Source organism: Trichogramma pretiosum, unplaced genomic scaffold, assembly GCF_000599845.2.
Source record: "Trichogramma pretiosum strain Unisexual culture from Peru unplaced genomic scaffold, Tpre_2.0 scaffold98, whole genome shotgun sequence".
Classification (NCBI taxonomy): domain Eukaryota; kingdom Metazoa; phylum Arthropoda; class Insecta; order Hymenoptera; family Trichogrammatidae; genus Trichogramma; species Trichogramma pretiosum.
Window position 1 is genome coordinate 271,704 of NW_019641709.1, and position 18,113 is coordinate 289,816.

Consider the following 18,113-nt stretch of genomic DNA (forward strand, 5'->3'; position numbering starts at 1 on the left):
TATATACCGTATAGCAGTATATGCGCCTGTTTAACGCAAAGGTCGCAACCTCGGCGACTTAATCTCGATTCACACGCGAGAGAATAACATGGGTTGTATACGTAGTATAACGTGCAGTGCAGTAGTGCAGCGGCAGCAGCAGCAGAGCTCTCTGCGCGCCCCGTTGACTGGCACGAGCTATAATGCACTAGTGCTGGTAGTATACTGGTACACTTGCACTACACACACACTTGCAAAGCATAATAGCGATCGGTAAAGTCGCTACTGCTGCTTGCGATCGAGCTCGCGAGCGCGAGCTACTCGTATACTAGCATGGCCTCAGGTCAAGGGTGCGTCTAAACTCCCCCGCGCGCACACTAATACCAGTGCACCGGCGCTTTACCGATTTTTCTCTCTATCTCTCTCTCTTCTTTTTTGCTTTCGCTTTCTCTTTCTCCCCCGCGCGCGACTCTGCTATATGCGTCTCTCTAACTTTGCACACACACTACACAATGTTGTATGCTATAACGATATTCTTTATGTCATGTCGCGCGCATCGGCATGTGTGTGCGCGTGTACGGCAATTTTGCATTATGTAAATATCTATCCCGGGTACGTCACAAGTTGGATACTCGGCGACACTATACGTATACAACAGCAAACACGTTATACAGCTGTGGCGCAGTGATTGATTGATCGATTGCGCACACACACACACACGCACACTCTGGTGCACCCTTACACATACACGACGACGACGACGACTACGACGATAAGACTGTGCCATGGCCGGTCATATACACGCGCGCCAAGCCTAGCCTAGTCTAGCCTAGCTCTCTGACGTATCTGTGTATGTATTAAATATATTTCGAGCGGCTCTGCGGTCAGTTCAACCCTTGGTCGAGTTTAATTTTTTTTTTCTAATCGTGGTCAGACCGACCAAAAAAAAAAAAAAAAACAAAAAGAGAAATGAGAGTAAGGAGTGAAATATGTATGATGCCTCGTGGTGCTATTATTCTTTCCCTCGGGGCCGGCCCAGTCAGGAGGCGCGTCGTTATGAAGAAAACCAATCGAGCAAATTAGAAACTTTTCGCCCGGCTAATAGCCTCGATATGAGAGAGGAGCAAATTGTGCACTTATCTCTCTGTATGTGTGCGCAGCCGAAAATTCAAGGAAACATCGATCAATTTCTCCAAGATTTAATCACGATATACTTCGTAGAGCCTTCGGACTTACGCCATTAGTTATAAAAAGAAGAAGAGAAGTAAGAAGAGCCGAATGTATAAATGAGGGGAAGGAGGATAATAATGAGCTTTGATTTTTTTTCCCTTGAGGTCGTTGAATTTAAAATTTTGATTCGTAAGTATGCAACGGTATGTAAGCCACCTTCGTTTTGCTGAGGTACAGTCACGGGCGCAGTGACGCATTTCGCGTCCTTTTTAAGTTCGAAGTCGATTCGATCAATTTTCCAACGATAGGTAAGCGCGTGCCACGGCGAAAGAAAAATAAAGAGAAAGTGAGAAAGAGAGAAAAGAACGAGTGTCAATGCTAGGTATGAAATAAAAAAATACGCGTGGGCCGTTTTGCGGTTGGCCAAGGCGTGAAACAATTAACCCTATTACACCACAAGTCATATGCACCTATATAGAGCCATAGGTTGAATAATAATAATTGTAATAGAAAAAATTGGTATGTGTACGCTTAAAAAAATCATGCATATATTATAATTGCTCGCATTACAGACCGCTGTCCTACTTACAAAGAAACGAAGAGTAAATAATTTTTCAATCTTACAGGTACAAACACGAGCAAAAAAAGAGGCAATCACTCGTTCGAGTGCACCTCACTCTCTGCCGCGCCGCAGGCTTCGATGATTAATGCGAGAGCCGAGCGCAAAATATCGATATTTTTTTCCTCTGATAAAAAGAGTAAAAAAAAAAAAATTAAATATAAAAAATTACATCGTGTTCTCATGTGTAAACGTCAAGATACGAGAGGGGATCATATCGTACGTGTAATATACATGCGCGCGTTGTACGAGCGGAATATAAGAGAAGATCGCTGCTATCGTACGCCTGCCTTGTAATACACTCCTGGATTTTCTCCGGCTGCGAGAAAATTTTTACTCTCGCTCTCTCTTATACAGTCGGGTATAAGTAAGAGACGACTCGAGTCTTTGATTTACCGCGTTCGAGAAAGAAAATCCCCGTTGTATATTATAAAATGTACGCGTATTACAGGAGAAAACTATTCACGAGGCAGGCAGGCAGGCACGTGAAGCATTTTATTTCAAAATTATTATCCGCGCGTATATAAAATTATGATATAAATGCGCGCGTTCAGCGAGAGTAAAAACTACGTCTTTACATACATAATGTAGATCACTCGTGTAAGATATAAGATGTATATAAACGTGGAAGGAAAATAATATAAAGGAGCTCAAAGTCGCGGCGCAAGTGCAGTCGCCTACTATACTTCTCTATATGTGTGTGCAGTGAACATGGGCGGCAATTACGTTCGCGTATACACCACCACCAGCAACAGCAACACACATGGCTGATTTATCGCCGCCGAAGGGCGAGTTCGCGTGTCGCGCTATATATGCATTACACGTGAGGGAGGCTCCGTGCAATAGGGCCCCCCTCGTAGTATCTGTGCATATATGTGTGCCAGTAGTGGCAAGGCCACGACACGACGATATAATAATAATAATATCACGTGTTTGTGTGTGTGTGTCGCTCTGTGCCTGCCTGCGATATCCTCGCTAGGATCAAATAATATGAACAACCTATCATACGTAAATGTACTTGCGGAGTTGAATGTATATAATTATTTTCTAGCTGATTTTTCTTTTATTTTTACCTTTGAAATGTAGTAATTAGGCGCGAAGTGCGCGGAATGGAGTGCGATTTTATTTTTATAATACACGTGTGTAGACATTCATACAGGCGCCCTTCGTGACTAATTTGTTTTCTTTTTTTTTTTTTTTTCGTCGAAGGAGATCTCGAGCGCGTCCTATTGACGACGACGATGATGATGACGTTCCTACGTAGACTTTCTTCGTTTCGTGCGCGGCGGTTTATGGCCAACGAAAACACTCCAAGGTTAATTGGCCCCTCGCGATTGCAATGGTAACCTTTTTTTACTTTACTTTTTTCATTATATACGATCGTGCATCGCCGAGTTTAGAAGTCGCGTACTTCTTTTTTCTCTCTCTTTCTTATTTTAATTCTCATTACTTTTCTCTCTCTCGAGCTTTTAAACTTAACTCTCGAGTGCGCACACAAGTATATACTTCAACCGAGAGAGAGAGAGAGAGAGACGTGCTGTCTACACGTGCAGCGCGTCGAGTTGACATTAATCGAGTTTGAGGGTACAGAATAAAAAAGAAAAAAAAAAGAATTACCGATCACAGATCCCGAGCTTTCTATTATTTACAGCTTTATCTATACAGCTGCTTTCAGATGCAGCTGCAATTGCAGCTATATACGCCGGGCGAGAGCGAAATTAGACTTTGAAGCTTTGTGGGCGGCTGCGCGCCCATATATAACATGTATTATATACGTCACGAGCGAGGAAAAGATCTTTCCGACTTCTTCGTTTCCGCTCGTTTTCCAGTCTATTGTCTGTGTGCCGCTGCGGTTCCAGCATGAGCTCCGATCCGCCGCCGCCGCCGCGCAATGATCTCTTACTCACTCACTCACTCACTCACTCACTCACTCTCGGCTTTGTGTCTAGTATCGCGTTATATATATGTTCGCCCCGGCCTACCCGACGTCGCTCTTCCTTTTCTCTCTCTCTCTCTGCCCCTTCCAACGCGAGGTAACTTCAGCTTCAGCAACAGCAGCAGCTTGACATGATTTTTTTCTTCTTTTTTTTTTGTTCGGTGCGGACTATTTTTTTGCCCGCTCGAACGTATGCAGTCGATCCGTGTGTTGTGCAGTGTACCCGCGCGCCGCAGGGCGAGAGAGAGGATAGCGCGACGTCCTTTTCCTCTTTCGGCTCTTTTTTTTTGTCGATTCGTCTGTAGCCTCGCGGGCGAACGCGTAGAGCGACATTCGCCCGTCCCCCGCCTATTATAGATCGTTTTTTTTTTGGTTGATTCGACCGATTGTTGTATGGACCGATAAAGTATATAAAAGAGAGAAATGTCGCAAGTGCGTGAGAGCGTTGCACGGAAAAATACGTATTGCGTTGCGATGGATGGAAAAATTTGAGTGAATTTAACAAACAAAAAGCTCAAAGCTCTTGGCTTGTATGTTCTACGCGTGTAGGTCAAGTGAAAAAATAATTTCAGGATTTGCAATTGCAATTAGATTCATAGTATATCGTGATACGTGAGAATTAAATAGCTCATTATTGCACGGCACAGTTAACGTCCAAACGTAGCAAGTTAGCTCATGATAAATTCATTCTTTCACGTAAACTCTAAAAATTTCACGTGCGTAATAACGAAACTTGCAATTTTATTTTACGATCTATCTGTATTTCTTTCTCGCAGTCACTCAGGAACAAGCAGATAATGCGCTTACGATAGAATATTTAATTCGGGAGTATCTTAACGAAGCAGTCAGTAAACCAAATTTGATAAGACAGGAGATTATTCAATACTTCTCAACACTACAAAAACATTGATAATTCGAATCAAATTCGTCAGCATATTGACTTCTTGGTGGGTATATAAATGATAGAGATATCAATTATTTTTTATGCCAATTTGAAAAATAACACACTCGCTAAGTTTTTGTATTAAATATGGGTCAAAATAATACTTTTTTACAAAACCGTGCGCACGTATGTCACCGATCTTGACGCGCTTTTGGTATGTTATAGTACATGGTAAAAAGGTCCCAAAAAAAAATTTTTAGACCCCCTCCCCCCTCCTTCCCCCACTTCCGGTATAAACGTCCATTTTCGATCTATATTTTTTCTGAGGACATGAAGCAATTAAAAAATCTGAAAAAATTCACAAAAATACTTTTCAACAATCCAAACAACCTTGAATTTTTTCAGATTTTTCAAGTGCTTCAGGCCTTCAGAAAAAATCATTGAAAATTTTGAAAATCGAGATACGGCGATATGAGCCGATATAGTAAACGGAAATTTTTTCAGTTTTTTATTGCATTGAAAAACATAACCTCAATTTTTTTCAGATTTTTTCAGATGACCTAACGCACCTTTTGAAGCCAAAAACCGCTTTTTTTGACGGAAATAATTTTTTTAGGACGGTACGGAGCCTCGAAAAATATGTAAAAATTTTTTTCTCGTTTTTTTCATCAAAATACATAACCTCAAATTTTTTCAGATTTTTTAATTGAAGGCGATAGCTTCTAGAGCCGAAAAATGCTATTTTTAACAAAAAAAGGTTCCTAGAACCCGATGGTTCCGGTGAAAAAATTTGAAAATTTTTTTTTTGAATTCCTTGTCAAATTTTTTTGACCCTTTCAAAAGTTCGATTGGAACTTCCTAGCGCAATCTAGAGCATCAAAATAGTTTCATCATTTCTTAATGTGTCTTCAGAAACGCCTTCAGAATTTTGCATTTATCTTTGTCCTGCTCTAGATTGAGCTAGGAAGCTCCAATCGAACTTTTGAAAGGGTCAAAAAAATTTGACAAGGAATTCAAAAAAAAAAATTTCAAATTTTTTCACCGGAACTATCGGGTTCTAGGAACCTTTTTTTGTTAAAAATAGCATTTTTCGGCTCTAGAAGCTATCGCCTTCAATTAAAAAATCTGAAAAAATTTGAGGTTATGTATTTTGATGAAAAAAACGAGAAAAAAATTTTTACATATTTTTCGAGGCTCCGTACCGTCCTAAAAAAATTATTTCCGTCAAAAAAAGCGGTTTTTGGCTTCAAAAGGTGCGTTAGGTCATCTGAAAAAATCTGAAAAAAATTGAGGTTATGTTTTTCAATGCAATAAAAAACTGAAAAAATTTCCGTTTACTATATCGGCTCATATCGCCGTATCTCGATTTTCAAAATTTTCAATGATTTTTTCTGAAGGCCTGAAGCAACTAGTGGTGCGTGACTAACTTTCTAAACTTACCGATAAACTGAGAGGTATCAACCAGAGACTAAATTAATGATATCTTTCACATTAAAATGAAACGGTCAAACTTTGGAATGAACATCAAGATCGTTTATAAAACACGCGTATTAGGATCTATTTAATCAATGTTTTTTTTGTGAACTCGATGTTGTCTCTAAGGAGTTTTTTTAGAAGGCAAAACAATTTCTCGTAAAAATCTATACTAAGTTAGAATATTAAATTGTTTCAAATATTGTGAAAATTATGTATAAACATATAAGTCGGTAACTTAATTGTAAACAATATGATCATAAACGATTTTGACATAGTCCGTCAACATAATAATCATGTTCATAGTGAAAATGAAATAGTTTGAATTTTAACGTTGAAGCCATAATACCAAGAGATAAATTTTATTGAATCATCGATTCAATTTCTGTGACACTAAACAGAAGGATCCATCGTATATTTTAATTATCAAAATAGATAAAAGTGAGAAGAAACCCGGAGAAGTTGTCTCGAAAAATATTTCAAGTGAACACGATATTGCTGTTTCAAAAGACGCAAAATACGTTTGGGATATTTGTCAAGAGGCATTTACACTAGAATCAAGCATGATAACACACCGAGACACAAGTCACAATCAACAAAAAGATTACGTATGTGACAAGTGCGAGAAGAAATTCGAGTTCCGAAGTCATTTGAGTAGACACCAAATATCAGAACACAGAGGCCGCAAAGATTTTGTATGCAATAGATGTCAGAAGACATTTTTGAAAAAATCGAGTTTGTTTACACACCAAAAATTAGCACACAAAGATCGAGACGATTTCTCATGCAACAAGTGCGAGAGGAAGTTTGAAAATAAATCAACTTTACTCAAACACAAGAAAATATTCCACGAAGTATTCAAAGATTACTTATGCGAAAAGTGTTCCAAGAGATTTGGAAGTAAATATATTTTGCTCAACCACATAAAGACAGTACACGAAGATCGAAGTGATGTCGTCTTCAAAGTCTACAACGATTACTTGTGTGACAATTGCGGGAAAAAATTTGGACGTAAATCGAATTTGATCACGCACCAAAATGTGATTCACGATGGTCGCAAAGATTACGCGTGTGACAAATGCGAGAGAAAATTTGGCCAGAAATCAAGTCTGCAAATCCACCAAAAGACAGTACACGAGGGTCGGAAATATTTCACATGTAACAAATGCGAAAAACAATTTGGAAAACAAAGTAATTTGATTAGACACCAAAATATAGTCCACGAAGGTCACAAAGATTATGCATGCAATAAATGCTCAAAGAAATTTGGACTAAAACAGTCTCTGCTTTTGCACCACAAGACAGTCCACGAAGGTCGCAAAGATTTTGCATGCGATGAGTGCAAAAAGAAATTTGGACAAAAACCAGATTTGTTGAAGCACCAGAGAACAGTCCACGAAGGTCGTAAAGATTTCGCGTGTAATAAATGCGAGAAAAAATTTGGGCAAAAATCGGGTGTGCGCAAACACCAAAAAACAGTCCACGAAGGTTGTAAAAATTTTGCATGTGACAAGTGCGATAAGAAATTCGGACAAAATTCAGATTTGCATAAACATCAAAGGACAGTCCACAAAGATCATCAAGATTTCGCATGCGACAAGTGCGAAAAGAAGTTTAGACATCGATCTAATTTGATTAAACATCAAAAGTTTGTCCACGAGGGTCGCAAAAACTACGCATGCGAAAAGTGCGAGAAGGTATTCGGAGACAAATCGAAATTGATTATGCACCAAAAGATAGTGCACGATGGTCGGAGAGATTACGTATGCGACAAGTGCGGGAAAAAATTCGGGCAAAAATGGAATTTATTCCAGCATCAAAAGACAGTCCACGAAGGTCGAAAAGATTACTCATGCAACAAATGCGATAGAAAATTTGGACATAAACAGCATTTGCTCATCCATCAAAGGGCAGTTCACGATAGTCATAAAGACGACGCATGCGACAGGTGAAAGAAAAACTTCGGACAAAAATCAAATTGGCTAACCCACTCATAGACAGGACACGAAAATCGTTTATATTTTTCATGCGATTATTGCGAGAAGAAATTAGGACAAAGAACTTATTTGCACTGTTATGATATAGTTTATGAACGTCGCAATGACCAAGCATGCCTCGACTTTTAGAAGAAATAATGATTTACAATTGTAAATAATATGTATGGATACGTATGCATGTGTTTTTCTAGAATTTTAATAAAAGTTTTGCCTAAACGATTGTGTGTCATCTAAAATTTAGAGGGGCAACTATAATAATATCGCGACCCTGAATCGGTCAAACACGCGTTAGTGAATAAGACTTGGAATAATTTTTTCCACAAAGCACGTGATAGGTAATAACCATATTTTCTATCTCAAAAAAGCGACGTGGAAACCATGCATTAATGTATTTTAACCAATAAATTTTTTCTCAATTTCTTAAAAAATTAGTAAAAGCATTCATAATTGTATTAAAATGACGTCACTATCTATTAGTCGATTATAATAGCGACAAATGTATATTATATCTGACGTATTCGAAGAAAGATGTTTTCCGGACCAAAAATTCAATTTCATTATTTTCATATAGTAATGTGTTTATAAAAATCATCCGAACAACTTCAGCAATGCCTAAGGGCAAAATAGTATATTATGATACGTGTGACTTAAGCAGGCCAGTATTGCACGGCACGGTTAGCACCCGAGCGAAGCGAGGGTGCTAGTGCCGTGGTAAGAATGGGCTACTTGAGTCATAAGTATCATATGCTTTTTTATAGCACTGTGCTAAATTCACGTTTAGGCCGCCTTTGGCGAGATATAAGGTGCTCATAATAGCGTCGCGGTGTGAGGTTAGCGCACGACACGTGTGCGAGATAACGTCGAGGAGATTCTTCCGCAAGAAGACGCTGGACTTTTTCAACGAGCTGACGCGCCACGAGCTGCCGATCCTCTGCTGCGAGAGGATCTTGAAGCAGTGCGGGCTCACGAATCAAGATTTGTACAACGTTTGCTTGGCGACTACGATTCAAAACATGTAATGACGTTGAACGTATTCGCTGTTTTTTTTCTGAAGTTATTTAATGTTGCCAATTTTTTATAATAATAAGCGGCTACATTTATTTGTTTACTCATAATTTTACTCAACCTTGATATTTCATTTTTTTACTGTGTGCAAAATATTGATTAATTCAGGACGACTTTTTTTTTATTTCATTATTTTTAGTCACTGGATTAACGAGCTAACGTTGTTATTTTCTTATTTTTTGATTCGCGACTTTTGGTAATTATGTATGCGTGTTCATGGGCGAGTTTATGTATTTACACGATACGATTAAACGTGTATGTTTTTTTATATAATTCTTTTTAAAGAATATATTTAATAATAAATGTTCCGTCATAACTTAATTCCTATTAATTTCATTTGTAAAAAGTTTCAGCATTATTTTCTTTCGGTCTGATAAAAATCCATTAATTGTTCATAATAAAACGAGAGGCAACAAGATTTTCCTGTTGAGCGAACAATACATTGTTTATTGTTCCATTTGTTTATTTACTTTCTCTCGTAAGTGCGTCTATATTACGGGGCGAATATAATAATAATAAAGTACGTCGAGTTTTATAAAATGAATAATCTTTCACAAGATTGAACGATCCAAGAAATACACACTTACATCGATTACATACAATCACAATTACAAAATATCAACGTCGAGGAGGTACAATTTTGTCTTCTACCCACACACGTAGTCTCTTGAATAAACCCCACTGCCTTCGTTCCTCCCTCTCTTTCGCCTCCCTCTCTCTCGCCTCGTGCTTCTCGCCGTATCTGACGATCTCCAGCACGAGCTCGTTTATTCTGCCCTGGTACTGCTCGTCGCTCCTGTAGTGCTTCAGCAGGTCCGCGTGATTGTCCGCTCGCTGCAGCCTGTTCAACTTTTCCAGCAGCTCCTGATCGTTGCCTAACGTGTCCCTGAGCAGCGCCTCGAAACCGATCGCCGTCGTGGGCACGTAGAGAGCGGCGTAGTGCAGGCCGGCCAACCGGAGCTCGTCGAATTCCTTGTGGATGGCCTCGCGACTGGGTATATCCTCTTGCGGGACGCCCCCTCGGAGCAGGCAACGCTCCAGCTCCTCATGATAGGCCTTGATTATCTGGAGCAGGCCGTACAGTCGAGTGTTCCGATCGCACCTGATGTGGACGAATTGCACGAGGTCGAGGGTGAGGGGCGCGTAGCGCACCATGTTCCAATCCCTGAACCAGGCGACGGGCTCCACAGCGGATCTGAACAGGATCTCGCTGCACCAGGTCCGTCCGTGGGCCAAGGTCATCTTCAGTCGTCCGTCGGCGTCCTGCCAGTCGCGCACCAGCCGATAACCGTCGATTATCACCCGCCTGATCCACTTGGTGCTCTGGCGCAGCTCGTCCCGAGCTATCCTCTCGATGAAGCGGATCTGGCGGTTCATGCCTCTTATCTCGGCCTCCTCGTTGCTGCGTCTACCGCGCGGCAGCAGCCACGGATGGTCCTCGTGCAGGGGCCTGCCGCCGCCTCGCGCCCGATCGGTCAGCCAAGCCGCGGCCTGAAAGCGCGCCATCGTCTTGGCGATCGCGTGGAGCTCGCTCGTCGACCACTTTTGCTTCACCGCGCGATGGAAGCCGCGTTGCTGGGGATTCTCGAAAAACATGCAGAAACCGTCGCGATCGTGCATGAGAAGCTCGGGACAGAAGCCCGGCGGCGCGATGTGGGGCCGCAGACACGGCACGACGTCCGAATAGAAGTCGAGCTCCTTGTCGTAGAACTGTCTCAGCTTCGGGCGGTCCGGCTCGGGTCGTATCACGTAGCACACGTCGAGCGCCCGAGCGCGCCGCGGGTCGTCGCTGGTCCGATAAGCGATGACGAGGCGACGACAGTCGAGCAGAGGATTGCAGCTCTCCTTGGCGTGCGACTGCACGAGTATTTGGATGGCGAGCTCTTCGTGGTCCTCGTTCGAGCCTTTCAGTTCATTTCTCACCACGAGCTCGAGTGCATCGTCCGAGAACACGGAGTCTTGAAACATGGTTTCTGTGTGTGTGTGTCGGCGAGAGGTACGGGTATATACACAATTTTTTTTCGATTCAGACACCGACCGATACGGGATTTCAGACCGCACTGGATTAATTTCCAAGTATCTGCGCTCGCGACAATACGCACGCTTCTTATTTTGTAAACATCAACTAATTCGTGTAACGATGTATTCACACGCGGACGCGAGACCGATCGCTATATTATAATAATCTCCCAACGTACAAGGATTGTAGCGAACATTTCTTCCTGCATAAATAAATAAGATTAATAATTACGGGTCAGCTGTACTACGTCGTTCAAGTCTAAAGATTCATAATTCGACGGTCTCTTTTGGTCAGATTTTTTCTTTTTCGTAAAGATAGAACGATGTCTGAAATGCCCTTTTCAATATTGCGTAAGTATCAGTCGATTTCATGTAGGGTAGTTGTTAAAAATCTGCAGCTGTAATTGTCACGAGTTGCTCGGTCCAACTGACGTCACCACAGCATACTTAGTGTCAGATATCTTTCTTTGTGGGTTATGCGTGTCTCTCTTTCTCTCAATCGCTTAGAGTTGCTGGCGTTGTGCGTATTACTGCGAATTCTTGCGCCTCGCGTGTCAGTTGTTCGGGTCGAACACTGACCACGCCACTCGTCAGTCGAGTCGCCACTCGCATTTCTTTAGTACACGTTACGACGCCGCCGTGTAAACATCTACTAACGATTCTCGCGGAAAAGAGAACAAATACTTTGAAGCGAGTGCGTGTATAGCAATGGCCCCTAAAAACCAAAACTGTGTGAAAAAATTGAAGACCATTCGTGAGAAGATAAACTGGGATTGTTTTGAAGAGCAATATGATCTTCACCGTGAATTTAATCGCTTGCCCAAAAATTGGCGGGGCCAACTGCAAGAAATTTTCACGAAAAAAGAAATCGATTATCTTCTGTTGAGTTGCGTAAAAAACACGGGCGTTGGAAATCGATTTATTAAGTTCGTGGCTGACAGCGGATATAAGGACGAACCCGATGTAGACGAAGACGGCGAGCCGCTGTTGCATCGCACGACACCGATTCATCACGCGGCTAGAACCAATTCGAGATTCATTGATCCTTATCTTTTTAAAATTGATAACAGGTTCGAAGTGACTTACATCGACGAGACTGGATTCACGCATTTTCACGCGGCCTGCTGGTTTGGCTGCGACGAAGTTGTCCAGAAATTTCTGGAGCTTGGACGAGATCCTAATTTCCTCGACCGGAAAGATTTTTATTCGTCTCTGCATTTCGCTCTTCTGAGCAAACGCGACAAGAACGTGGTCGAATTGCTGCTGAGAGGAGGTTCCGATCCAAATTCTATTAACAAAAACGGATTCACACCTCTGCATACTATTTGCAAAAGCGGATACGACGATGACTTGATAAAATTTTTCTTCGAGGTCAACGACGACATCCAGAAGACGGTACTAGTCGACGCGCGAGACAATTTGGTCCGAACACCGCTTCAGTGGGCCGTGGCGAATCTCATGCCGGATGCGGTCGATGTACTCTTGGATCGTGGCGCTGATCTATCCAACTTCGTTTTTCCCACTGAGAGTTACTTTGCCGAGAGAGTTACACCGTATTATGATGGACATCTGTCAACTCATACAAAATTAAATCTAGCGTCCGGTGCTCTGGCAGCCGTCGAACGCCTAGAAAACAGAGGCTACGAGCTGGACCAAAGTGGCGCCCTAATAATTATGACATTTTTCAGCAATCTCAGATTGTTCGAGGTGTCGGCGCATTTTGAAAAATGTTTGCCCAACGACGAAGACTTTGAGATCAAAGCGAAAGCGGCAATGATAAGTCCGACTCTGTCTCTGTACGATTTCATTCGCCTGCTGCCTGAAAAGGCGTCGAAACGACTCACGTACACGGATTGCTGCGAGTTCGCGCGCGGATCGCCACATAATTATTTAATCCGCGAGATTTATTCTGACTGTATGGTGAAGATGTGTAAAATAATGTTGAGAAGATTTATGCAGCCATGGTCACTGGAATCTTTCATCGAGCTAACATGTCATCTGCTACCGGTTCTCTGCTGTGAAAAAATTATCGAGATGCTCATGGATCAAGATTTATATCATATTGTCTTGGCGGCTGTAGAACAAAGCTCGTAATTTTTATCGAAGCATATTACCGTGTTGTTTTGTAGGAGTTATTAGAATGTTGCAACTTTTTCATGTGATTTCAATCAATAAATTAAAAATCATTACGTAGCTGTATGAGAACAAAAGTTAAAACCAAAAAAGAAATTGACTTCTTATGGTAGTTTACAACTTCTTATGATATGATTCACTAGTACCTTTGGGCACTTAACTTGAAATTTCAAGGTCGATTCCTTTTTTGGTTTAACTTTGTACCCTTTTTTTAATTTTCATGCCTTACAAATGAATTCATCAATTTACTCTGACTTGAATTTAAAAAAATTCATTTTTATCGTCATCGCAGCAATAAAAATTCTGCTTAAATCTTGATCCTTTCCTTTTTTTCTTCCCGCCTCACACGCGTCCAAAAGAGCCTTGTGCCTCGAAATTTGCGTTTAAAGAGCTGCAGCCAACACGCAGAGAGTCGGATACATTATAATACTTTTCTTCTTCTCTTTTATGCATCTCGACGTCGGTCGAGCTCGACACGACTCAAGCTATTATACCAGCCAGTATAAGCTATACCAGCCAGCAGCGCTCGCACTAAGGAGCTGCGCGAGAAAAAAGCTTTTTCGTCGTCCAAGCGCGAGGCGCGCATAAAGCAGCAGCAGCCGCCGCGTGTTTCTCGCGTCGTGTACAGTATATGCACAGAGAGCTCCGGCAGACCCCTTTTTAACTTTTAATAACGAAAAGCTCTCGTGTGCGCGTGTGTATGCGTGCGCGACATTTTCACTTTGCCGTCGGTCGTCGAGCTGTCGAGGCATCGCTCGAATACCTCGTGTGTGACTCTCGCCGGGGCTCTTTGTGCGGCAATATCGCGCGTCGAGCGTAAAATAAAATCCGTTATTCAGTGGGGGAAAAAAAAATTATAATTATAATCTTGAAAAGAAAAATTTGAATTTCGTACACTTGGTTCGAATCCTTTCAATTTTGGCGCTTATCCCAGATTTCGCGATACAACCAAGCCCACGTATATGCATTCTTTAACCCGCGACCCCCCGCCCGCCTTTTGCAGCGAAGAAGTCGCAATTTTTCACTCTTTTGTATATAAAGTATAGTGGTACAGCACACATGGCTCGCGTGCCGAGAATACGCTTCTTATTCCGCGCGCGATTCTCGAAATTTTTCCTGTTCTCTCGCCCCAAAGCCAAGATAGTAGTAGTAGTAGCGGTATGACATTTCGTGCATCGGCGTATACACAAAGGCGTGGACACAGCAGTAGCAATCCGTTTCCGTATCATATCGGAGGCCCGGTTTTTTTTTGCTTCCATCTGCATTGTCGCGAACGATACGCGTTTCTCATCCTATCCTTTCTTCATTCTCTTCTTTTTCGTATCGAGCTGAGCCAAGCTTTTTTTTTCATCTTAACCCTGTAAGTTTGCTTTCTCATACATGTATGGATAAGTGTTTGTGCACACACGCGTGTGTAAACTAGCCAAGGATGCAACAATCTTCTCTCTCTAAATGCGCTACGAAGCGGGTGATGTTTAGCGAATGAGCAAAAAGAGTATAACAACTGAGTTTATAGGGGAAAAAACAGCAACGACAAGAAATAACTTTGAATTCGATTACTCGGCACTGGCATTTCTTTCGTTCCTGCGTGCTACACTATATACACACATTAGCATTATATAAAAAAAATGCCTCCACACATACGGGCAAACGGTGAACAGCTTTAAGCTGCAGACGGCACGCGAGCTTTTGCTTTCTCCGCGCGCTAATAGGCCAGTGATTTTCTCCTCTTTGAATGCCATGTTATTTTTTTGCTCTCTCTCTATATACACTCCTGCGCGCGCGTGTGTAGCATAATAATAAAAAGGTCAATCGTTTTTCCCTTCGAGTAGTGTGCACAGTCTACAGTGCTTATTATCGCAGGCGGAGAGAGGGAGGGAATTTTTAGTGTGCATACCATGTGGCACGCATGCACACGATCCTGACCTTGCCTTGAGGAATAGTACAGTGTATTATATTTATAAAAAAAAAGGTTTCGGTGAGTACAGGACGACGCGATCGACGACGACGACGACTAGACGGAGTCGTTGCGTTATCTTGGCGAGTTTTTTTTTTTTTTTTTTGTTTTTCGTGCGTCGTCATGGACGATAAAATGCATGCAGACAGTCGTAGGTTTGATATACACGTGACGCAAAGGGATCTCAAGGATCTAAAAGTATAAAGTTGTACATATATAACGTAGCTCTTTACTAAGTGCACATGCACATCTTGCGTACGTACACATATGTAATAGTCGGCCGGGGATTGCGAAGGAGGTAGGCTAGCCGCAATGGCGCTGAGTCAGAGCAGAGTACAAAGAGAGAGTGAGAGAGATAGTGGATAAAGAGCAGCTGAAGCGCAACTCGTCCGCAGAGTGGAGCACGACGCGTGTGCTACTACTGCTCGTATGTCCTTTGAGGATACACATAGCAGCAACCGCAGTAGCAATCTTATGATATGTAGTCGTGCAGGACAGACATTTTCAAAAGAACGCAGGATTTATATACACGAAAAACTGTACAGGATCGCGTTTTCGGGAGTTCAATGACAATAGCGTTCGATTTACAATGATGAAACTGTTACTTCGATGACACGATCGAGTCGTCATTTTTTCAAGAGTATAAGAGTATTCAACAGCATATCCGATGTCTGGTTGAACCTTATTTCTGATAATGCGTGTGTGGATGTTTCTCGCGTATGCCTCAGCTACTTGAGAACTTGAACGAATCAAATTTTTATGGCAATTTCGATGTTGTTTTCGATGACTCTTGAGCGTCTTTATTTTGTATCGTCGTGCATAACTGCGTGCAGTGGAGGGGGAAATATCGCCAAAGAGCTATCACAGATCTTCTCGCCAATATATACGAGCAGTGCGTTCGAGTTCGGTCTCTAGCGAAGAGCTAAATTCCCGTATAGTAAGCAAGTGTGTTTACGAATTGGTGCGAATTCGAGATTTAGCGTAGTATAACCTCAAATATTTTCTCGGTGTATTTCGTAAAACAGTGAATAGAACGTGAGATGGAAAGCAATGGAGATACAGTGAGGTATTTAGGCACTTTTTCATGCAGGCCACGATATTTTTTAAAGCGATTGCTTCAGCTAACTCGACTATATTATAGGGTAAAGGAAGAACCGTACGATACCTGGCCAGGTACAGGCGACGATTGCACTTTTGGTTCGGTGAACTCTGGCGAATCCAAAAACTTCGAAAAAATCTTGTTTCCTGAATTGTCGGTGAGTTCAATAATTTTAATCATTTTTGGTTTTTCAGTCATCCAAAACTAATATACGATTTGAATTTTAGGCAAAACTCATGAACGAGGTTATGCCTTTACAGGATGAGTTAGATGAAAAAATTTTCATCGATTTTGAGTGCAAAGATGTTAAACCTCAGCTGCCGTCTTTATCGACAAGCATCTGCAAAACGGAGTATAGAAATATTCAATTCAATGTAAAAATAGAAAATCAGACCGGTAACATGAATGAAAATGTAGTAATTTCTAATACTGAGAGTCACCTCAAAATGCACACAACTTCAGTTCACAATAGTAGCCAACCCTTTGAATGTGACATTTGTCATAAATCATTTGGACAAAATGATAACCTCAAAAGACATATAAATACAGTACATAACCAGAGCAAAACCATTGAATGTGACATTTGTCATAAATCATTTGGAAAAAAAGGATACCTCAAAAGACACATAATGACGGTACATAATCGGAACAAATCCTTCGAATGTGAAATTTGTCATAAGTCATATAGCCGCAAAGATCACCTCAAAACTCACGTAAACCTAGTACATATTGGGAATAAACCCTTTGAGTGTGAAATTTGTCACAAAACATTTGGCCAAAAACAAAACCTCACAATTCACATAAATGCAGTGCATAATCGTAGCAAACCTTTTGAGTGTGACATTTGTCACAAATCATTTGGAGATAAAAGTAATCTCAATAAACACATAAGTACAGTACATGGTCGTATCAAAACCATTGAATGTGACATTTGTCATAAATCATTTGGAAAAAAAGGATACCTCAAAAGACACATAATGACGGTGCATAATCGGAACAAATCCTTCGAATGTGAAATTTGTCATAAATCATTTGCGGAAAAAGGTACCCTCAAAACTCACGTAAACCTAGTACATATTAGGAATAAACCCTTTGAATGTGAAATTTGTCGCAAATCATTTGGACTTAAAACTGGCCTCAAAACTCACGTAAATACAGTACATGATCGGATCAAACCCTTTGAATGTGAAATTTGTCAAAAATCATTTGGACTTAAATGTGGCCTCAAAACTCACGTAAATACAGTACATGATTGGAACAAATCCTTTGAATGTGAAATTTGCCACAAATCATTTGGATCAAAACGAAGTCTCAATCGTCACATCAACATATTACATGATCGTAGAAAAATCTTCGAATGCAAGACATGTCATAAATCATTCGGAATCAAAAGTAGCCTCAAATATCACATGAATGCAATACATAATCAGATAAGTACTAAGTAAGACAAAACTCTAAGATTTATGCCACGTTTGGAGACACTTGAGCATTATAATCTCGTCTAAAAACAGTATAAAGTACGAAATTTCAAAAAATCCTTCTCATAATTATTTCCTAATTTTTGTAAAACATCAAAAATAAATAAATTAAGCATTTCAATCATTTATTAATTTTGTCGTGGTTTTGTACCATTCTTTTCATCGCCTTCCTCGCAGGAACTAAGATATAAAAAATATTTCTCAAGTATCTACTGTCTATCGGTACTGAAACATCACTCGACAACCCCCTCAACCGATTCCCATTAATCGACAACTGCAATCGTCAATAAAAAAACTCTGCAATA

At 41.1% G+C, this 18,113-nt stretch overlaps 2 protein-coding genes across 5 annotated transcripts in view; both read right to left on the bottom strand.

The window, feature by feature from the left end:
* The window catches only part of LOC106649168 (potassium voltage-gated channel protein eag), a 127,969-nt gene that overhangs the window by 63,670 nt on the left and 46,186 nt on the right, over window positions 1-18,113 (bottom strand). The window lies entirely within an intron of this gene.
* LOC106649158 lies at window positions 9,541-11,229 on the bottom strand. Its single transcript, XM_014366437.2, has one exon. The coding sequence runs from the start codon at window positions 11,088-11,090 to the stop codon at window positions 9,741-9,743; it is 1,350 nt and encodes a 449-aa protein (XP_014221923.1). The 5' UTR covers window positions 11,091-11,229; the 3' UTR covers window positions 9,541-9,740.

Coding starts and splice junctions, on each gene's coding strand:
- LOC106649158 (XM_014366437.2), bottom strand. CDS start 11,090: ATGTTTCAAGACTCCGTGTTCTCGGACGATGCACTCGAGCTCGTGGTG.